Below are 22,762 nucleotides of genomic sequence, written 5' to 3'. Positions count from 1 at the left end.
AGTCGCGACACGCCGCGCGGGCACGGCTCGATGGCGCGGTGGGCTCGGCCCGGCACAGGCCCGAGGAGGCGGCCTCGGGAGTCCGCGGGCCCGGCGGGGCCTGGCGGGGTGCGGGCCCGCGGGCCCTCACAAAGGAGCTGCGGGGCTCAAACACGCCTCAGGCACGCCTCCGCCGTCCCGCCGACACGGGGCGAGCCCCGGGGAAGGTCAGCGGTGGAAGGGGGCTGGCAGGGCCGCGACACAATAAATAATCGCTATTTTTAAACTTAGGGAGCGCCTTGGCTCCCGCCGCGGCCTTCCCGCCTTTGGCCGCTCGGCTGTGCGGTTGTCTGGGGTTTTGCCGGCCCTAACTCGCTTCCTCAGGCGCGACAAGTGCCGCCGCTCGAGGGGAAGCTCACTCTGGCTCCGGTGCGCTCCGCTTCCTAAAAGAGGTCCCTAATCGCTATCAGCGCGATGGATACAGACCTGCGTGTGAGGCTCCCGGCTCCGCCGAGTGCCTCCCTGCCCAGGTGCTCGCAGCCTGCTTAAGGAATGCTAATCACCCTCCTCCCCGCCGTGCACAGGTTCTCTGTGGAGAAGGCTGTTAAATTCCACTCTGGAGCGGGGCTCTTCCAGGCAGCCTTCCGTTCCTGTATCCTTCTCCTTCTTGCCGCTCTAGGCGGTAGGGTGTTTTTGTGTAAAACATCGCAAAGATTTAAGGAGTGAAGGACAGATTCTGCGGGGGCTCTTGCCAGGTCAGGGGGCCCCATCGCCTTACCTGCTCCACCTGAGGACAGCTCCAGACTGGGAACACTGTTCAGAACAAATCCTTACTACGTGTATTTTAACTGTTTTCCCACTAACCAGTGTCTGCAGAACACTGGGGAACTGCCCAGCCTGTGCCGCAGAAAGAAAGTTGGATTATGTGAGATCGTGGGTGTGTTCGCTCCTTTATGCAGTGTAGCAGGGACTGATCGCTTGGATAGTTTGTTTATAGCTGTGGTATTTCTCAGATACTCGGATATTTCTCACTTCTTAGGAGCCCTAATTTATCTCTGGGTTAGCAAGTGTGTCACTTCCCCATTCTTAACTAACTGTTGAGTGTTGCACTCTGATTTCCCAGCACGTGACTTTTGTTTGCTTTGACCATAAATAGTATTTTTAGCATCTTCAAGAAAGAGTTGGCCAGCAGTGTTTGGCAGGCAGCTCCCATGAGGCAGGAAAGGTTGGGAAGTGCTTGTGTTTGTAAACAGCGTCCCTTCTCCAGAGCAGTGAGAGGAGAGGGACCTGAGTTCAGGAGGGGAGGTGTTTGATGGACTGGGCAAGAGACCACAGACCTTCTTCAGGTGAGACTTCAAAAAATAGTTGCATAGAGTGGGAGATCCTTGGAAATCAGGAATGAGTAGAGTGAAAAAAGAAAACAAAACCCCAAAAAAACCACCACACCGACACATAATTCCTGCTGGGGGAAAGAACCTGGTATAAATACCTTGAAAAAAAGTGGCTTTTGGAGCTTTCTCTTGTTTACCTGTGTGAGCTTGCTAATTAATGATCTTCTCAATTCATCATGCACATTGGTCAGGCAGAAGGTCCTGAATTGCTTTTTTGTCTTCAGAATGTATTTTCCTGCGTTTTTTTTTTTTTTCCCTTTCAGCAGAAAGTGACATGTAAATCTCTTGGCAGCGTTTTGTTACAAGTGACCCGGGGTCCTCAGAGGATTTAAACTTCTGTGAGAGGGAATAAAAGTGTTACATTGATGGACTATAATGGGAAGTGTGGGTAGATTTCTTACAGACTGCAATGAAATAATGGCTTTTATCATGTATAGTTTTGTCTGTAGAATAATAAATGATAGCTGAAGTAGTAGTTGGGAGGAGGGTTTATACTGTTGTTTTAAATTTATCTAGGCAAGGAGGAGGTGGCCTATAAAGGGTTCAAGCCCTGGTATGTAACACTTGCAGCCTAAATTTTCATTCAGGTGTCAGCAGTTTGTCAAAATTCATGAAGTTGGATCCTGAATTAATATATTTTATCCAAGGCTATGAAAACTTTCAGCAGGGGATTTTCTTGTTGGAGTTGTTTTAACTTTGTGACCTGAGCTTGTTTTAAACTTAAAGCTGAACCCTGTGCAAGCTAATGGGGGTGATTTCATCCCTCAGTGGCCATGTGGCAAAGACAGAGTGTGGAGAATTTGGATCGAGGGCCATTTGAGCCAAAAACTGTTCAAAACTTGTAACTGTTCCTCAGAGCTTGTCCCATCATGATCCTGAGCATCACTGTGGAGATAGATTATTTTCAGACACCCGTGCAGGCAGAAATTCTGCTTCATATTAATCCCTTGGCTGAAGTTTGTGTCAGTTTTGGGTATGATGATGCTGTAATTTAAGCTGCTCGCTGACTGTGGCTGTTTGGGGACATGAGGAAAAACCCCTGGGTGCAGGAATGGAAAATAATCCAGGCAACGGAAACAATCTGTTCTCACTGCCTTCTGTGCAGGTCAGAGATTGCTGGAGAGAGGATCAGAAACCTGTAGTGGTTTTCTGTTGAGCTGGTGTTCTTTGTGTGGAGAGCAGGGAAGGTGAGCCATGGCTGGTTACTTCTGTTTTAATGAGCAGATGTGGGGATTGAGCTGGCTTGGGGTTGCTGGTGTTGGACCCTAACAGAGACAAGTGCTGAGCTCAGCCCTGGGTGGGAGCATCAGTCTCACTTTAGTAATATACCAATTTTTAGTTTGTTTTTTGTCTTCACTGAAAGCAGCATCTGTGTGCACAGAAGGGCAGGGTTTAATTTTTGCTGTGCTCTGTAAAAATCGGGACAGGCAAGGTGTAAGTTGGGTTACATTCATGGCATTCGGAGTCAGAGGCTCAAATTCAACACTGAACAAAAATGTTTTCAAATGGAAATATATCTTTAGGCTTAAAAAACCCTCCTTCGGGTCTGTGAGTGTAGGAATTCCTGTGGTTGGATGCCAGAAGTGTGAAGGATTTTTGCTGTGCTCTCCTGAGCCCTGAAGTACATGGGGTTTGTTGTTCCCCCATTCCCCATGCAGGGAAGGAGGGGTGGACATGGACACAGTGACACAGGCTGAGGAGTTGCTGCCTGGCGAGTGCAGAGCTCTGGGCTCTGTGTGCTGGACCCCTGCTCCTGGGTGATTGAAACAAGCTGCTCTGGGCAGGGCTCAGCTAGCCTGGAACAGCCCTGGGAGCCTCACTGCAGGAGAGCTGCACGTGCAGACCTTGGAACTGAACTGGGGGGAAATTCCAGGAGCTGGGACACCTCCTGGGGAATGGTGGCCCTAAGGACTGGGACAAAACTTGTTGGATGCAGCAGGAGTGATGGGAATGCCAGCTGTGCTCAGCACATGTGAGAGAGTTTCCAAGTGGGTTGACAAATAAGGATCAGAAGTTGGAACTAACTTTATATTTTTTTATTCAGTAACATATTTTATTAATCTGCAGGACTTTAGCTAAGGACTGGGACAAAACTTGTTGGATGCAGCAGGAGTGATGGGAATGCCAGCTGTGCTCAGCACATGTGAGGGAGTTTCCAAGTGGGTTGACAAATAAGGATCAGAAATTGGAACTAACTTTATATTTTTTATTCAATAACATGTTTTATTAATCTGCAGGACTTTAAGCTGGTTTAAATAACTAAGTACTCCTGGGATGACTTAGCCAGGACCACAGGCAGCTCCATGAGCTGGAAAAGCCAAAGGCAGGGTGCTGGAACATCTCAGTTGGCAGGCAGTGGTGGCCCCAGCTGGGAGCTCCTGCCAGACACATTTGTATCTGAGCTGTTGCTGGATGGTGTACTGTGACCATGTGGATATGAGGGTTTGACAAAGTATCTGCTGCTACCTGGGCTGGGCTTTTGGGGAACAGCTTGGAGGATTTCAGGGGGACAAAGCTTAAAAGAATTGTGCAGCTTGCAGTTTAGAAGGTGATGCGTTTTGGCATGTTTGATTTGGATTTGCAGAAGTATTAACATTTCCTGTGTTTTTTTCAGCAATTCCAAGTCATTTAAGTACTCTTGTGTATTATAGAGTAGTAAATAACTGTTAGTAATTGATAGCCTGATTTTTAAACCCAGTTTTACTTTGCTTTCTAAGGCTTTCTGATAACAAACAGCTGTGTCTTGCTTACATTACTTGTCAGGTTGCTGGATTTGTACCCCTTGACGCCCTGCCTTCTAACTTGCAAGTGCATAAAACCTTTTTTTAGCTCTTTTTGACCTCGTTTCCAGGCCGGTGGTGTCGTGTGCTTTGTACCCAGTCGTATCTAAGTACATCAATCACCCGCAGGTGTCGTGTGACAGTAAGGGGACACCCCACTGGCCCAGGATTGGACACACTTCCTTGTTTTTCCATTGCATATTTGTTTTTAGCCTTCTCACCCTACCCTGAGTCCCTGTCAGCTGGAGTTTCTACCAGCCTGACACTTGGATTGCCATATTCAAAACTTAGTTTATCCTAAAGCATTTTCTCTCTAAGGAGATTGAAGGCTGAGATAAGTTGAAAAATCTTAGAGCCAGCAGAAATTCAAGAACTCAGACAATTTTTTTTTTTTTTTTTTTTTAATTCTTGTGTCTCTTGCATTAGTGGAGGGACTCCATGCTTTGGAAATATTATCAAATATGTGTCTCACCTGAAGCCTCCCTTTATTTATTCCTAATGGTGTGGTAGTTCAAGAGGAAATTGCTATAGGTGGTTCAGAGTAGTTCCTGAAAAACTCTCTCTACCTTTGGATTTTCCATTAGCAGCTACTCCCTGAGCTGTGAGAGTGGACACATTCCTGCTCATCTAGAAATCCAGGAGTTTGGGGGGGCTTGTTGCTTGTTAGCTCCTTGCTGGATTACCTGCTTTGGAATAACCAGTTCATGATAGTCTAGGAGCCTGTGAACCTGCAGTTTTCCTGTAGAAAAAGAGGTGTAACTCTGTGAGGAGTGACTTTCTGTACTTTGGTGAAGGTTAGTATCCTGGTGGTGTTTTCACTGATGATGTGATTAAAATTTTCTGACAGTTGATCATATTTAAATGTTCATTAAAATCACCCAACAATCACTTTGCCAACTGCATCCTCAGCTGGTGACCTCTACTCCCTTTCAAGGCACAATGTTTGTTTGGTGTTTGTGTAAATGCAAAACACGTTTGTTACTTTCATTTTTTTATTGAGTCATGATTGTGATTGTAGCTGTGATTCCTGTTTAAAGTTGTCTTTTGAAATAGTGTGTCCAGGTAACAGTTGGTTTGGGTGACTCGATTTCCCCTTTGCACACATCTGGTTTATTTGGAGAGGGAAATGAGGTTTTCTGCATTGTCATTGCAAAACTTTCTCTTTTTCTGCTTTATCTTTTTGATGAACTGAATTCAGGCCTGTTTGTGGTTGACACTTCACACTCAATGCAGAAAACCACTTTTGATGCCCCTGTGGAAAGAAATGGGCTGAGCAGGCAGAGTCCCTGTGAGGATGCTCTCACGAGGTGCAGCTTCTGACCTTGCCCCTGGAGATCAGTGCCTTGCAGTCGGGAGGGCATTGTCCTCCTGCCCCTTTGATTCCCTGGGAGATGACCCGTGCCTGGGAATGCTGAGGGACTCAGCAAGCCTGGATTTCTGCTGGATCCTGGCTTGTTTGCATGTACTGTAGGCACAGAAGTGAGGAATTGTGCTAAGTTGTACTCTCGAGAGCAAAAAGTCTCCAGTGCTTTATACACTCATCTAAACAAAAGGGTTTTCAGAACTTGAGGAATTTTAGCTCAGAGTTGGGAGTACTGTTTTTGTGCATGTGTCATGCAGGTCAAACAGCTTAAAAATAATTAAACCCCAGGACCATGTAAGCCACAGTGTGGCTTGTGTGTGTTTTTTGATCCCAGGGAATGAGTCTTTTGTAGGCCCCAACTGATTTTCCTGAGAGGGAATCTGTAGTTGGTTATTTTAGGACTCACTTCAAATTTCTGGCATTTCCTTAAAGGGCTTTAGACTCTGCTTGCTAGAAGAAATACTGAATATTGAGCTGAAGCCTGGTGAAAATTTTAATTTCTTTTTCCTTTCACTTTCCACACTTGAGGAAGAAATGTTCCTCAAAACAGGCCAAATTTTTTTTTAAGTGCTGTGCTAAATTCTGTATATTCTAGCTGGCAATTAGTATATTTTCGCATCCTGACATTTCACAAGAAAGCTTCATGCATCTCATTTTTTTGTGTTGTTGGCATGTGCTGTGTTTTGATCTTTCTGCTTTGCCTCAGAAGAAAACATCCAGTGCCGTTGGGCTTTGCTTTCCTTGGTGCTGAGGCAGGACCAGTTCCCCGTGGGTTTTCAGAGTGGCTGTTCAGTTCCTGTCAGAATGCCTCTGACTGATTAGGGATCCCCACTGCTGAGTAATGACAGGACTGTGGTTTTGGGCAAGAAGTGGTGTTGGTGTGGCACAGAGCTGTGCAATGGGGAGAGCAGTGCTGAAACTGTGCTGAAGGTCAGCTTGAAAGCAGGGCTGGGGCTGGGGCTGATGCTGGGTCTGCGGCAGGACCAGTTCCCCGTGGGTTTTCAGAGTGGCTGTTCAGTTCCTGTCAGAATGCCTCTGACTGATTAGGGATCCCCACTGCTGAGTAATGACAGGACTGTGGTTTTGGGCAAGAAGTGGTGTTGGTGTGGCACAGAGCTGTGCAATGGGGAGAGCAGTGCTGAAACTGTGCTGAAAGTCAGCTTGAAAGCAGGGCTGGGGCTGATGCTGGGTCTGTTCAAGAGGAAAACACCAGGCTGGAGAAATACTTATTGAAAGAGAAAGTTTATGGTAAGTGCCTGCCTTCTGAGCAAAAGGAGACACCCAGAGGAGGTGAAAACAGAGCATTTGGCTGTCTCTGTGTCAGGAGGGGAGCAGGGCAGGCTGAGCTTGGTCTTTGGATGCAGCTGGGACAGGTCCAGCTGTGGTTTGCTGGAGGTGAGGCTTTGCCTCTGAGATTTTTAAAGGGGATTCTGAGAGGAAGTGAGTGAGCCAATGAATCCCAGTTTTGTGATGGAATTAGTGGAGCCCCTCTCCTTAGGAGAGGCCAGTGCAGGCAGATGGGCAGCAGGTAAGAAAGGCTGTAAAAGCATAATAGTAGTAGGGGATGAGTCTTGAGGGTTATACTAAGCTTAACCCATTTGTTATCCATGACAGTGCATGTGTTTGCAGCAGAGCTTTGGCAAGTTTATGTTTTCTGGTAGAAGGCATGGAGGCTGTTCTTCTGATTGTCATTGTTTTTGTCAAAAGATTCCTTAATTTCTTTAAATTGCATGGGGTTTAGTTTGAGGGGCATGGCTTGGGTTCCCAATGCTGGTATCTTCTGCCTGACAGATGTAATGGTGTCATGCCTTGGCTCCAAGTGCCAGCTCCTGCTTTTACCCAAAGTCACTGAGTGACCAGTTCCCTCACTCACAGTGCAATGGCTGCATCTCATCAGTGCTTGCCCTTGACTTAAAGAGCCTTTTTGTCTTTCAGCCATCTTCTGATGGAGCAGGTCTGGCTTGCACCTTTCCCATTTCTGCTCCACCCATAGCTCACCAGTTTGCACACATGTTTTAGCACCTTTGTTGAATGCAAGTGTTGCTTGTCAGTTGTGTTGGTCATGAGCTGCAAGTCATTTATCCTTTTCTTTTTAATCTTTAATTTGATAGATATGTGGACGTAGATGTTTTTGTTTTGTTAATTTTCACACCACATCTTTTCTGTACTTTAGGTTGACTCCTCACTGCACTGTGAAAACCATTAGGAAAAAGTCCTTGGGGTTAAAACCTGGGGCTCCACAGTTACCTGCACTTGGGTCTAGAAATTAATTTAAATGTCGACTGATCTGTCTGAAGCTGAACCCGTGCATCATAAGGCGCTTCCACTCTTAACGGGAGCTCAGCTGATCCACACGGACAAGTTAAGTGAGGTAGGGGCTGGCCCTTTCTCCAAGCTTGCCCTTGGATCAGTCCTTGACTTCCAGTCCTGCTCAAGGTTACTCAGTACTCTTTCTGCCCTGCTTCTAGGAAACTCAGCTGGGAGTCTAACAAACTCTGCTTCCCCTTCCCTGCTTTCCCTGAGATGATGTGTCTGTCAAAATCCTCAAATGCTCATCTCATTTAATTTGGGATTGAAATTATTTCTTTTATAACCGTAAAATGTGGAACTATCCTCTCCTAGTATGCTTTGAAGAAGCTGGTTTGAGGGCTACTGTCATTTAACATCCTAAAAAATCCAAACCAGAATATTTCAACCTATGCTGCTTTGATTTGCTTTAATCCCATTTCAAAACTTTCCAATTCTTTCCAGCATCTGTGCTGATTTTCACGTGCTTTTTGTAGAAAGTGGAAGACGACACGATGCCAATCCGCCGCTCGGTGAACGCTTCTTCCCGAGAAACTCCTCCCAAAAGCAAACCTGCCGAAGGGGAAGAGGTCAAAGCAGGTACAGTCACGGTTCTGGAGGGGGTTCATGTCTATCCAAACTCAGGCTGGCTCTCAAACTCCTGGAAAACCCTCCAGCCAGGATGCAAATATTATTAATGTTTGGCTCCCTGTCACAGGCTTTTCCAGGATTTGTGTTTTGCAGACACTGTTTGCAGTCTGAACCCACTTGTTTTGTCTTTTATACCCTGTGTCACTCCAGACATGAAAATATGGCTAAATATCATCCCTTTTTAAGTTTGCACATCCTTTAGGGTAAAGAAATTATGAAATTTCAGTAGCATCAGAAAGATGGTTTGAGATCAAAAGGAGCAGTTAATGAATGGAAAAACAGAGTATTCAATTTTTTTTTCTCAATTTTTCTGAGCAAAAATGTTTTACCACAACAAGTCATGCAATCTAGTCTGATATTAACATGACTGCTCTTAGCAGCTTGGCCTCAGTGTCCCAGAATGTGTCATTCCACTACTGCAGTCAGTTGGTTTCACTGACTCTTCACTGTCCTCTTCGGTGTCACAAGTAAAAAAACTACCTACAAAACTGACTCTTAATTCACTGTATATTTTAAAGGCCTCCATGGGAAAACTGCACAGGAATATATCAAAAATACTTAAGCTGCACAGAGCAGTGTTGATGGACAGTTATTTATCCAGAGTGTGGAATTTCAGTTTATATGCATTTTATCTAGTAGGCAGCCCAGGCTTTAAGGCCTGTTCCCAGGTAAATGTACTTCTATGGATTTTTGATTTCCTTGGTAAGTTGATTTCTGACTGGATTTGATCCTTCTGATATACAAGTGCTCCTGCCAATGCATGTGCCACCTAAAGCTTTGCCAAGTCTGGGGAAATGTGATGGAATTGTAATTATCCTTTAGGTGCTTTTGTGTTTGAAAATAACTGGGTCATAAGCAAAGCTACTTCTTGGAATCCCAGGTCTGTCTGCAACAGCAACTTGTGGAGTTAAGAGGAGAACACTGTGGGAACTGGTTAATTGTGGAAATGTTGCATGATGCTGTTTGCAGTTATTCTGGCATTTGGGGGCTGATTGCACCTTTATTGATGCTCTTTTCAGTACTTTTCTTCACTTTTTAAATTGCTTTTAAATAACACCTTTAAGTTAGTGAAAATAAATTGGTTGGAAATAATTAGTGGGGTGTGTTCTTAAGTTTGGCTTTTGTTCCCTCTACCTTCCTGAAGAACGAGAGCTGGTTTTGGACAGCAACTTGATGCTTTTTCACATTTTTCTAGATGCAGAAGTCACCTCTGAGGAATCTGCCTCTGTTGGAGAGGAGCAAGAGACTGAAACCGTGCCTGCTGCATCCAGTGAAGCAGAACAGCCAAAGGAACCTGAGAATGAAGGGAAGGAGGAAACAAAGTCCTCAGAAGAAACCAAAAAGGAGTAAGGCTTACTTGGCGCTGAATTCAGGGATTTGGGTGGGATTCTGAAGGAAGTCAGGCTCTACAGAGAGAAAAGGAAAATGAGTGCCTTAAGGTGCCTCTCCTTAAGATACTTCTAAGGAAGAAGCTCCTGATCACATGGAACTGCTGTTCTCAAACATGTGAAGCTGAATACCAATACAAGGTCTCTCTTTTACTAATAGAAACATCAAAGTAGTCCTTAAGTTACATTAAATAACATCAGATCTTCTGGGCTTGTTGTTGTTGTTGTTCCTGTCCTACTTGTTGGCTTGTTTTAGTGCTTTTTTTCTTACTATTGCTCTGCATTTTCCCTAAGAGAGAAGGACCAGACTAAGGAGAAGGAGAAGAAGGTGAAGAAGACCATCCCTGCGTGGGCCACGCTCTCTGCCAGCCAGCTGGCTCGGGCACAGAAGCAGACTCAGATGGCAGCCACCTCCCGGCCCAAAATGGACGCGATTTTAACCGAGGCCATCAAGGTGGGCAGGACACAAATGGGGTTTTTATTCAATTTGTGTCCTAAAACATGCAATTTCAGCTTGTTGAGGTGCAGGTGACAGTGCTGGGTGTTAGCAGGAAGCTGGGTGTGTTAGATGGGTGTGCTTGTGCCTGGAATCCCATGGAGCTGGCATGTGAGTCCATGAGGATGATGAGGGGCCCTGTAGCTGATTTCTTTGTTTAGAATTTGTTTCCTTCCCTAATTACATTATGAGGAACAGCTAGGATGGCATAACCTGGTTGATTGCTGTCATAATTTTGTTTGCTGTGCCTCCTAGCCACATTGAACTTCATTTACCTGGATTCATCCATCTATTTGATCCATGTGCTTTCTTTTAGCATTAACTTACTCTAACTCAGTACAGATGGAGATACTGTAAACCTGCATTCCAAAGTCTTGGTTTACTTGGTCTTGGTTTACTCAGTCCCTCCTGACTGTAAGAGATCTCTGCTGTTGTAGCTGTGCTGCTGCTCTCCCCTCAAGGCTTGGTCACTTCCTTCAGAGGAGGCCTGGACTCCACCAGCCTTAATTACAAGATGGCCTTTCCATCTAGCTTCAAAAGATGAACTTCACCTTAGGTTTTGCCAGTTTACTGATGTCAATCCTCCATCTTCTTAAAAAAATAATGGGCAGGTTGTTCCGACTTAATCATTACTCAGTCTGGCATTAATAAAGTGTTAGTAAATCAGTTGTGCAGCATTGCCAAAAGGTGACTACTTTGTATTTTAAGCCATTCTGGGTGAGGGCTTCAGAGCAGGGGAGTAGTAGATATGTGCTTGCTGTGCTGCTTTTGTGTTGTTTGTGTTGCTCTTCAGCTACTCAGAAGAGGAAAGTTAAGTATTTTGATAGTCATGTTTTATACTTGATTCACAGTGGGAAAAAGGCCAGCCCTGGCATCCTGTGGTGGCCTGTGTGCATCAGTCCAATCTCTGTTCTTCCACCCCACTCAGGATAATTCCAGTGTGGGTGGTTTCTGATGTTTTGTGTCTGTTTCAGGCCTGCTTTCAGAAGAGCGGTGCCTCGGTCGTTGCAATACGGAAATACATCATCCACAAATACCCTTCCCTGGAGCTGGAGAGGAGGGGATACCTCCTGAAGCAAGCACTCAAAAGGGAGCTGGAGAGGGGAATCATTAGGCAGGTAAGAGCTGCTTTGTGGAGCAGCACTGGAGATGGCATTGCTGAAGAGGGACTGGAGTGCCAGAACAAGGGGGAATGGCTTCAAAGTGCCAGGGAACAGAGTTAGACGAGGTATTGGAAAATGATCCTTCCCTGGGAGGGTGAGGAGGCCCTGGCACAGGCTGCCCAGAGAAGCTGTGGCTGCCCCATCCCTGGCAGTGTTCAAGGCCAGGCTTGGAGCACCCTGGGATAGTGGAAGGTGTCCCTGCCCATGGCAGGGGTAGAACTGGGTGATCTTTATGATCCCCTTCAGCCAAAACCATTCCAGGATTCTGGAAACTGCATAGGAATTCCTTAACTTCATTAGAAGGTCTGTGAAATGAGCATGTTCTCCCTTGTGGAGGTTCCTCAACCTCTGCCACTGCTTTGCTGGACACTGGCAGGATTTCAGCACTGTTGTGTCAGTCGCATGCTTGGCACCGTTGGTTTTTGTGCAATTGCTGCCATTTCTGGGTGTTGTGTCACACAGCATTGCAGCAGCACGTGAGTCCAGCGGTGTCACTTCTGCAGCAGTGTGGGTTTTAACTGTAATTTATACTTGTGTTATCTGTCAGGATCTACTGGTCAGCACTGCAGAGTATGTCCCAATGTCTGGGGGCAGTTTCTGATCTTACAGAAGTTTCAGTGGGTTCAAGTCAGGCCTCTGCCATAAAAACCCACTGCAGGGTGACAGTGCATTCAGAATCTGCATCATGATGAATTCCTCTCAGGTTGTTAGTATTCTGAATTACTCTGCTAAGGACTAAAATTTACTTTCTCTTGAACCAGGTGAAAGGAAAGGGAGCTTCTGGGAGCTTTGTGGTGGTGTCTAATGCAGGAAAAACTGTTCCAAAAGCCAGAGACAGAAAGGTAAGATGGATCATTTTAAACAACACTCTGAAATGTACTGCACTGAAACCACGTGGACCTTACCCAACGTTCTCAACCCAGTGTTCTCCTCCTTCCTGAGCTTTTTCTCCACAAGTACAGCAATTAAAACACCCGTCCCACGGGTATTAGAAAGCTACTGTGAGGAATTAAACCCAAGTCAAATGATCAAAATCTTTTTAAAATGTTTACATTAACCCCCTAGGCTTTGGTTCAGAGAAACAAAACTGAATAAGCATGAAACTCTTCTTCTGTCTTTACTGGGCAGAGAGAAGTGTCTCTCAGGCAGTGGAAAAGAGTTTTGTGCTACTGCTATGTGTGTTTTATCTGTTGTGTGGATAAAGGGAAGACTCCAGTCTTTAGGACTGAGGGGAATGTTTTCAGCTGTGAGGACAGAGGAAGGAAAAAGAAAATGTCCTAAGGCTTCTGGAAGAAAGTTGCTGGTGCTCAGTGTTGTTGGGGAAGGAGATGGTTTATTGAGCTTCACAGTTAGTTGTGGTTCCAGCACTTCTGATCTCCACTCCATGCTGTGTTGAGTGTGTGAAACACATTCCTAACGCTGCAGTCACAAAATGCTTAGCTGGAATTGCCAATCCCTTGGGATTGGAAAGGTGATGTTAGAACACCTTGGTGGTCATCTCCTGCCTCCTGGGGAGACCAAAAGCCCTAAAACTGAACTTTGTGTAGGGCCCTGGAGGAGACTAATTGTAGTGGAACTTTTTAAACAGAGCTCACTGGCTCCACAAGAAGTGTGAGCAAGGCAACTGACACCTGCTGACACATCACCTCTCTCTGCAGCATATGGGTATCTTTGTTCCCAGTTACTTTCTCTGTGTTGCAGCAAAACAAATGTTTTGGATGAATTTGGCTGTCAGGGGAGCAGCTCCCTCACCCACTGCGCTGTGTGCAGAGCTGCTGTTGAGCATCAAATCACTGAACTTCAGCACATTTTCTGTATAAAGAACAGACCATTTTTCCCTGATCGTCCTCTCTCATAGTAACAAAAGAGGTGGAGGAAAACTCAGAATGGAGCATTGGCTTCAATCAAGATTTTATTGTGTTATTTCAAAAAAAAAAAAAGACTCCTGTTTATCTGTTCATTTTGGGGATGGGGAAGACTTGATTTGTGTAAACAGGTTCTGTCTTTGATGAGTTTTAAGTTTCGTGTCAGCATGTATCATTATCTTCACAGAAAGGGTTGTAAAACATTGGCACAGGGCATCCAGGGAGTCACCATCCCTGGAAGTCTTCAAAAAACCTGCAGTTGTGGCACCTGGGGACATGGTCTGGTGGTGAATATGTCAGTGCTGGGTTAATGTTTGGACTTGATGATCTTGGAAGGCTTTCCCAGACTGAATAATTCTGTGATTCTATGATTTTTCTTCTGTCTCACTGAAATGTGACAGAGGAAGACGTCTATAGCAAGAGAAAGGAAGTAATTAAAAATACAGATGTTAGGTACTCAGCAATTTTTATTTGTAAAGCCTTTCTAAAACTCCTGTGAAAATTCAGCCAGATTTTCTGTATATCTCTTAAGCTGCAAACTGTTTTAAGTTGTTAAAGAGCTGCCTTACAGCTCCTGAATTTCCAGCTCAGCAGCCAGTGTCAGGAGCACTTATCCCCACATGTGCATTGCTGGCTCAGAAACCCAGAGTTTTAGGCCCTGCTGATGCATGCAAGTCTGTGTATTGCAGAAAAACACTTCAGCCCCGAGTGCAGAGCAGCAGGTGAAGCTGGAGGATGTCCTGCCACTGGCCTTCACTCGCCTGTGTGAGCCCAAGGAAGCTTCTTACAGCCTGATCAAGAAATATGTGTCTCAGTACTACCCCAAACTCAAAGTAGATATAAGGTAAGTGCTGGAGTTGCTTTAGCAAGCAGAGGACTGGGGAAACTGGGCCTTCCTGTGGTTCTGTCTTGCCTCACAATGATTCAAGCTGGTATTTAAGCCAGCTGCTGCTCTGAGTTGCAGGGCCTGTGGGAAAACTTGAGGAAAAGCTGTGCCTTTTCTTGTGTCCCTCCACATCCCATCTTTGTTCCTGACACCACCAGCAGCGCTGCTCTGCACACCTTAACCATACCCACATCCTTTACTGCCTGGATGTGAAGGGCTCTCCTCAGGGTCTCATGCCCCTTGGATCTGGATGCTTTAGCCAGCAAATACATACAGCAATCTTTAAGCTGACCTGTACGGAGCAAGCTGAGACTTGGGAAGCAAAACTAGGAAAACCCTGCGTGTCACCTCTAACAGGGCTTCGTCAGCCCTTGTTTGCCTGTGAGCTGAGTGCCCACCACGTCCAAATGTGCTGCTCAAGGTGAGTGGGTCCTTGCCAGGGCCGCGTGCCCGGAGTTGCCAGCGGTGCCGTGACACCGAACCTGTGCTGCCGCTCGGCTCCCAGCGTGGTGCTGCCTTCTGCCCGGGCAACGAGCCTCGCTGACAGGTCTCCATTTAAAGTGTCTGCATGTAGGCAGATGCTCTAAGTGCTGCTCTGCTCACATGCTGCAAAGCGCTGTTCCTCTGTTTGTTTTTGGAGCTGTCAGTGTGTGTCAGTAAAGCTTTCTCCTCCTGTGTTTCAGACCCCAGCTGCTGAAGAACGCCCTGCAGAGAGCTGTAGAGAAGGGCCAGTTAGAGCAGATCACAGGGAAGGGAGCATCTGGGACATTCCAGGTCAGAGACTGGCTTCATCCTTGTTGACCACAAGCCTCGGATGTCAGTTACTGCGCCCTGTCCCCTGGTTTCCCTGGGCAGCCCTTTCTTCAGCAGTCTGGCATGCTCAGCACTTGTCCAGCTATGAAGCAGTAGGACTCTTGTTCTCCTCTCGGTCTCCGTTTCAGGAGCAGACCCCAGTTCCCTTGCTGAGTGTGCTGCATGCACTGCTCAGCGCTGACTCACCAGCACAGTTGGGAGCTGGTGGGGTAAGCTTTCCTTTCCATCCCTCACTGGAAGTGCAGCAGGTACCCCAGATGCCTGCAACATCTTTTACTCATGTGTGTGCCACGGAAGGCTCTTGGGTACATTTGGTCTGTGGGATGGAGGAAGATGTGATTTATTTTGCTTTCTTTCCTCCCTTGAGCAGTAGGCCCTTAGACTGCCACATCCTTGCAGTGTATTTGGGGGCTGGGGTGAGGTGTTGCTGATAAAGCCCCCCAGGCCAGCTGACTGCCTAGGCCTGTCCTCCCACCTACAGCTGGGAGAGCAGCGTTCCCTGTGCAGTGTTTTAATATTAAACGTATCTGTGCTAATGCAGGAGCGCCGACCCACCTGGTGCAGAGGAGCTTGTCCTGACCTGGTTTGGGAGAATTTTGTCTTGATGCTTTTCTCTTCCTCCTTGGAAAATAGCTGAAGAAATCAGGGGAGAAGCCCCTGCTGGGTGGGACTCTGATGGAAGATGCCATCCTGTCTGCTATTGCGGCCATGAATGAACCGAAGACCTGCTCTACCACAGCGCTGAAGAAGTATATCCTGGAAAATTACCCAGGGACCAACTCCAACTTGCAGGGTAAAGTACTGATCCCTGTACTGCTTCTATTCTGTATGCTGAGAGAGTCCTGCAGCTGCAGATGTGCCTGTGCAGCACCTTTAAACTGCTCTGTTGAGCTTGCAGGGAGCTGCAGCTGCTCAGCCCTTTGTGCTGCAGAGATGCTCTGGGATTTTAGTTCCCATCAGTCGCTTTCAAGCCAGTTCCTGAGACAGAATGCATGATTCTCTTGTTTATAGCCAGGAAGGGGGAATAGTATTTAAGTACTTTATTGTTCTTAAATCACCAAGTTGATTTCATATCTCTCTGCTTTGAAAGGGACAGCAGCTTGCATCAATGCAGTTCCTAATTGCTTTTTATTGAGAGAACTTGTGTAGTTTAACTTTTTAAAAAAATTCACAAGCTCCCCTCTTACTGATTTGTTTGAGGCCCTACTTTGCATCTGATTTTTTAAAGGTCAAGCAAATAAGGAGAAAAGCCAATTGTATTTTATTTGGAAGGGAGACTGGCATGTCTTTGTTCCCAGGAGTGACACTAATGTCTGGTTTGACTTTTGCCTGAGCAGAGGCTTTCAAGCAGATGTTCTGGTGGCCTATTTGGGTTATTTGGGATGAGCCCCCATGCAGTTGATTGGTGCTGGAGGTCCATAGATACAGGCTGAGGTCAGTGGTCTCTGCTCAAACCTGAACATAGATCAGTGTGTTCCTGTGGTGTTTGTTCACCGAGCTGGTGCCATTCCTCAGGAGCAGCGAGGAGATTTCTGATCCCACAGTCTTTACCCAGAGCTGGAGCACAGCATCAGCACAGCTGTTTGGTGCAGGGTTACTGACACACAGCACAGGTTCCAGGACTGAAGAAGCTGCCCTGAGGCCTTCTGCCAATTAGAAATTGATGCTGAGTGTGACTTCTTAATCTCGGGGCAGGGAAAAGAGGCTCCAGGCTTCCTAAGCCCTCGCATGGTTTATTTTCAGGACCATTGGAAATGTCCCTGGTCCTTAGGGCCTGTGTTGAGCCAGCCTCCAGTGCTTGTCACTCCTGCAAGGCCGATAAGGAAACCTCAGCTCGCAATCTGTTGTTTTCTTTCTCCTTCCGTTGCATAAAAGGAATTTTGATGATCTCTGCTTTGTTCTGAGAGAACCGGAGGAAGATCTGGTGAGATGTGAAAAGCAGGCGGGTACACACTGCAGAGCAGAGCTCTGCTCCCTCCCCAGTTTATGGCTCATTGCAGAACTGGACTTGATTGGAGTCAAATCCCTTATGTGCTGTTATTGACCTTTGACACCCAGAGTGAAACCAGCCTGGTGGTTATAAAAACTTTGGAACGTGCTAGAGAATGAACTTTGTTTTTTTCCTGGGAGCTCAATATGTAAATGGCCCCTCTAATTCATGCTGAAAATAGTTCTGAACTGACTAAACAACCCAAGCCCTTTGCCAGAGACAAAGATCCCCTGTACTTGCACAGTTTGAGTTTCAGTTCTTACACAGTACACAATGGAATGGCTGGAATAAAAGTCTGGAATAAAAGTCTGGAATAAGAAGTTCATTTGTTGTATTTCTAGACCAAATATTTTACCCTTTAAAAAGCAAAACAAAAAGCAAACCACAGTATGGGGAAAGATGCAGCACATACAACATTTAGAACATGACGAGATCAAAACCAGGGTAAAAGGATTGTTTTAAAACACACTTAAGAGGACAGTCTGAGACCTGGGTTAAATTTGGACAGAGGTAGTTACACGGTGCTCTTGAATGACTTCTGAAGGAGCATCCCATGATGATAACATCAGAAACATGCACTGTTCTCAACTCCTTCCTTTGGAGACTTTAAAGCCACTCTTGCCAGGTGCTCAGGAACAACATCTTGTATCTTGCTCAAATTGACTGAGAGGATTTCCCATCCTGACTCCAGCTCTGATTTCAGAGGGCACACTAGAGAGCAATAAGATCAGACAAGAGGATAAAGATAGTAACACAACCTTTCTCTGATTTCTTTTTCACAGTGCATCTACTGAAGAGAACCCTGCAGAAATGTGAGAAGAATGGCTGGATGGAGCAAATTTCTGGGAAGGGCTTCAGTGGAACCTTTCAACTTTGCTTCCCTTATTATCCCAGGTAAAGAGCTTGTCTGTAAGATGATGTTCAGGAGTTTTGCACAGCTCAGGTATCAGAGTTGGAGTTCATGAGCCAACCTCCTATTTACAGGGAGGTTGTGGAGGGTTTAATCACTGGTGAACTGCCATGTTGTCACCCATGTTCTGGATAATGGCATTACTTGGGTAAACAGAAAGCTGACTTCATTAGCAAGGGAAGCTTTAATGGCAGTAGAATACTTGGCTCAGTGTCCTCAGGTAGTCTGTTGTGCTGCTTTTGTTGCAGGCTGGGCTATTTAAGTGTTCTGTGCTACAACCAATTCACCTGAGCAGGGAGTGGGGTGGGTTCTCCACGCCAGGATGCTCCCAAGGAGCAGGACCCAGCTGTTCTTTACTTAAGGGAGGAGAGGAGGGAGGATGACCTAGATTAGCTACTCTGAGTCTAAACCAGCCTTTCTTCTCCAGCTGTGAGCTGAGACTGTGCTGGGCCATGTGGAGCCCTGGGATGAGGCCTTGGTGTCCCAGGAAGAGCCAAATGACAGCACAGACATTGAAGTGCCTGTTCCCCAGCTCCCTTTATTGCACATGTGAGCCCCCACAGCTTCAGCCATGCTTAGCTGCTGGAGTCTGATCCTACCCCTTTGCTGTTCCTCTCCCTGGGTTTGCAGGGAAGGAGCAATGAAGGATAGGAAAAATGGGGAAATGGAGAAGGGACAGCTTAGGGCTGGTACATTCCCAGGCTGTCATGTTTCTGCCATTGCAGAGACTAAATAACCTTGGTTTGGGACAGCAGCAATCACATAATTCCTGGGGGTGATTCTGGATTGGGCTAAAGCTGCAGTGCCACAGGAGAGCCAGGGTCACCCAGGGCTTGCCTACCCTGGGGCTGTACCTTAAAAGCAAATCACGCTCTGACCAGACCCCTCTTGTAGCCCAGATGTGCTCTATCCAGAGAAGCAGCAGGATGAGGATTCTGAGGAATCTGAGGAGGAAGAAGAGGAGGAATCTGAGGAGGAAGAAGAATCTGAAGAGGAAGAGTCTGAGGAGGAAGAGCCACCACCAAAGAAGAGGTATGGCAGCATGAGAGATGAGTGGGCTCCTTTTGGATGAAATAAGCTGTAGAGTGCTCTTGCTGTGGGCACCTATCCACAGGGCTGTTGCTCACAGGTGTTGGCAGAAGTTTCTAGTTATTCCTTATTCCAGAGATACTGACCTCCCCCATTCCATAATTTGAAGCCTTCCTCTTTTCTCCTCCAGATGAGAGAGAGCCTGTGTTTATTCTTTACATTGCTTTTAGTCTCCTGCTTTAGAAACTGTGAAGTTTCACATGGAACTTTTTGTATTTATTGTTTTCTTTAAAAAATTCTTCCCTACAGTAATTATTTTCAGCTCTGCAGCCAGATATGAGACCTACCTCACTCAGAATTTGGACTTAATATGAGTGTTTGTTAAGTAATAAAATCCCATTTAGAGAGGAGAGATAGTGCTTAGGGCTCTTAATTGTTCTGACAGCTGACTGATTCACTGTCATTATTTATATGTTTATTTGCCTAACAAAGGGGTTGGGAGCTGGCAGCTCTGTGGGGTTGGGAAGTGCTCAGTGTAGAGCTACCAGAGGAGCTCTTGCTCTTTGGGATTTAGCTCATGGAATGTGCTGGCAAAGGACAGGGATGCCAAGATGTGCTTCATTTATGCAAATTGCTGACAGCAGCTCTGCTCTGGGTACCGTTTGTGCCTCCACTGAGCTCCTGTGCTGTCTCTTCCTGACAGGATGCAGAAGAGACCACCCCCCAAATCCCGGAGCAGGGCCCCTCCGATGAAGCGAAGAGAGTCCAAACCCAAGCCAAGGAAAACCCCCACCGCCCGCCGGGGCAAAGCAAAGCCCCCTCCCAAGGTTAAAACCCCTGCTAAGAAAGCCAAACCAGCAGCCCCAGCCATCAAGAAAGCCTCCAGTGGCAGCTCTTCCAAGAAACCAGCAGCCAGTGGGAGGAAGGAAGTGAAACCCTCTGCCAAGGGCAAATCCACCATGAGGAAATCTCTCCGGGCAAAAAAGTAAAATGTTTCCAATGTCAGGGAATCCCATGGTCAAATCCACAATCTTGTTTTATAAGTCAACGTGCATTTGTATTTTAGTTCTGATGCTTAAACACTTCTTTAATTTTTTTTAATTTTTTTTCTTGAATGATGGGGAAAAGCTGAAAACTAAATCAAACCAACCCGAGCATTCATTAGATCTCGATGCTGTGCCTCGTGCCTGCCCCTCCCCTGGAACGAGTCATCTTTACTTTCTGCAATAATTTTAGGACTTTTCTAGGACGTCTCTAATCTGTACATTTATGGTATTCCACGTGGGTTTCGGGGGGGAAGGGTTGGCTTTTAAAACAATTCTTCAGAGAAGATCTTTATACCTTTAGACAGCAGGAACAGGATGATCAGGGGAATGTGATTCTTTACTGAGAAGGCGCCGTGGCAGAGGAGTCTTCCCTAGATCCCTGCATGCCGAGGTCCTTGGCGCTCCCCTGAGGGAGCTGTGTACAGACAGCACTTGCACTGAGCCCCGAGGTGCTGCTCTCCTCAGCCACAGGCCCAGGGCTGGCTGCTGAGTCACATCCTTGGTGTCTCCTGAGGGTCTGGTGCCAGAGGGGCTCCAAAAGGGGCAGCTCTCGGTTAGGCGGGTGATTTGAATTAGTGTTTCCACACCACATCTGTTACCTTAAAACCAAAATATATCAAAGTCTTCTTGAATCCAACTTTCAAATGTTTTTAAGAGATGAAAAGCCTGAGTTTGTCACCTCTTGTTTACCCTTTTTTAAAGAGAAGTTGGAGAGCTATACAATTGCTAATGTAGAGATGTTGATACGTGAAGAACATGCGGTTTGCTAAAATAAAATGAAACTAGATTCCAGGCCTGCCTTGTGTCCATTCTCTCCTCATCCCAGCTTCTCCTCCTGGAAAGGTAGAGAGGAGGGAATACAGTCACCACAGATTGCTGCAGAGGCAGATCTTTGTTCAAAGCCAGCATGGTTTAGCCTGAGCCACTGCCAAGCTCTGTAGTTGGACCAATTCCTGACCTTTTTCTTCCCTGGTTTCTCTGGAGACAAAGGTGAGTGAGGAAAAAAGCTCTGTTGAAATCTCTTGCTGGTCCTCTTCTCCCCTTGTCAGTGATCAGTGAGGACAAAAGTCCCAGCTGAAACCTCCTCCCCTGGCCCTGCTCCACAGAGCAGCACCTGCATTCAGAGCTCACCACCTCCCTGCTCTGCCGTGCCCAGGGCAGCGATGCCAGTGGGACCTGACAGTCTCCAACGTGCTGCTGCGAAGAGCTGTGAGGAGGGGAGTTACACAGAAAGGGAGGAAACAGCTTCATTGAATTTCTTCTTTTCAGCTGCTGTCTCAGTGTGCTACCTCTGACTGGGAGTTTAAAAATTCCTGTAGAAATGGCCTAAATTGTTCCCAACACTGTAAGAAGGGTACAAACAGCAGGTTAGAAATCACAGCTGCTGGGAAACAAAGTGAAAGCTCTGGTCAAAGAATGATCCACAGGGATGTAAAGCAATTAGAAACATTAGTTAATGGCTTGTTCCTGGGGCTGCTTGTACCGAAGCTGTGGGGTTTGTTGGCGTTGTGGTGAGATGAATTGGAGAAACTTCTCAGTGCTGGCATATTTATGGGGACAAGGAGTCTTCACCCAGGTGCTGGGCATTTTCCAACCTCCCTCCTCCCAATGGCATCCCCATACCAACGATCCCATGAGTATTTGTTAAAACACTGCTCTGGATGACATGGATTTCTCACATCCAAGCAGGAGCACCTTGAATTAAGAGTTGTGCCAAAACCTTGGTCATTGCCAGACTCTGGCTGTGGTTTGACTTAAGTGATTTCTGCACACCAAACCAAAAAAAAGTCTCAGGGTTGGTTGTATTTAATCCAAAGAAGTGGTCCAGGAGCAGTGGCTGGGATTGAATGGGAAAGTCTTCACTGCCAGCAGAGCAAACGCCGTCTGGGGGGATTGTGCCGGCTCTGCCCCTCGCTCTTCCCCAGTCTCTGCTTCCTGGCCAGACTGGGCTCTGTTATGTTGTTTCTTCAGCCCCATCTGTCCCTTTTTTTTCCTTTTTTTCCACGGTTTCTCCACTATCGGTGATGGGGTGGCTCTGCCTTGAAGCAGCTGGTGCTGGCAGTGACCCAAGGGTTGAATGTGCCAGTCAGACCCTTTCCCTCACACCCTCAGGATTGCTGGGGCACGAGGGATTTTGGATGCAGCGCCGAGGGTCAGACCCCTCCCCAAACTGCTGCTTTCCCATTCCGGGAGCCAACTGGTCCCTGGGACTGGGGTCAGCTTCCTTTGGCTGGCACAGAGGGTGTGGGGGGGCTCTGGGTTACGTGGTTGTTCTGCAGTGAGGCCAGAGCCACCCCTCTTCATTTTTATTCCAGCAAAAGCAGGCAGCAGTGGGCAAAACTCCACAGGGAATGTAGAAATTGGGATGAAAAGGGTCTGAGCATCAGGGCAGGGGGTGGCGGGCGAGCAACCACGTGTGTACGTGTCAGGGTTAGAAATCGCTGCTCCGCTGGGCACGCCGGAGGAGACGGCAAAAGACGCAGAGAAAATCAGTTGCCGCCGCGTTTTCCAAAATCCCGAGCGAGCGTTCCTGCTCGCCGTCGCTTCCAAGAAACGGAGAGAACCGAGGAGGAAAATTGCGGTGATTCATCGCGGGCAGATCGGAGGCAGGAAATGAGAGTTTGCTGCCTGCCCCGTGCCCGGCGTGGGCTCCGTGGGCTCGGGCTCGCCGGGGCCTGGCTGGCGGCGAGGGCCTGACACCCACGGGTCGAGCATCGCTGCGCCGC

General features: G+C 47.0%; 1 protein-coding gene across 3 annotated transcripts; it reads left to right on the top strand.

Annotated features, from left to right (window-relative positions):
• Positions 1 to 20,828, top strand: HP1BP3 (heterochromatin protein 1 binding protein 3). Of its 3 annotated transcripts, none has more exons than XM_041419487.1 (13): positions 8 to 1,325; positions 7,687 to 7,884; positions 8,297 to 8,399; positions 9,646 to 9,796; positions 10,133 to 10,292; positions 11,309 to 11,452; positions 12,259 to 12,339; positions 14,052 to 14,206; positions 14,932 to 15,022; positions 15,695 to 15,854; positions 17,834 to 17,945; positions 18,856 to 18,993; positions 19,694 to 20,828. In XM_041419487.1, exons 2-13 carry the CDS (start codon positions 7,789 to 7,791, stop codon positions 19,977 to 19,979), a joined length of 1,677 nt encoding a protein of 558 aa, XP_041275421.1. In that variant the 5' UTR covers positions 8 to 1,325; positions 7,687 to 7,788; the 3' UTR covers positions 19,980 to 20,828. The 3 variants fall into 3 exon arrangements, with proteins under 3 accessions (XP_041275423.1, XP_041275421.1, XP_041275422.1); XM_041419488.1 differs by lacking the exon at positions 8 to 1,325 and adding an exon at positions 2,381 to 2,557; XM_041419489.1 differs by lacking the exons at positions 17,834 to 17,945; positions 18,856 to 18,993; positions 19,694 to 20,828 and having other exon boundaries at positions 1 to 1,325; positions 15,603 to 15,738.
• The last annotated feature ends 1,934 nt before the right edge of the window (positions 20,829 to 22,762 follow it).

Source organism: Onychostruthus taczanowskii, unplaced genomic scaffold (genome assembly GCF_017590055.1).
Source record: "Onychostruthus taczanowskii isolate IOZ18803 unplaced genomic scaffold, ASM1759005v1 scaffold61, whole genome shotgun sequence".
Lineage (NCBI taxonomy): Eukaryota > Metazoa > Chordata > Aves > Passeriformes > Passeridae > Onychostruthus > Onychostruthus taczanowskii.
This window is presented reverse-complemented; position numbering and strand designations above follow the sequence as displayed.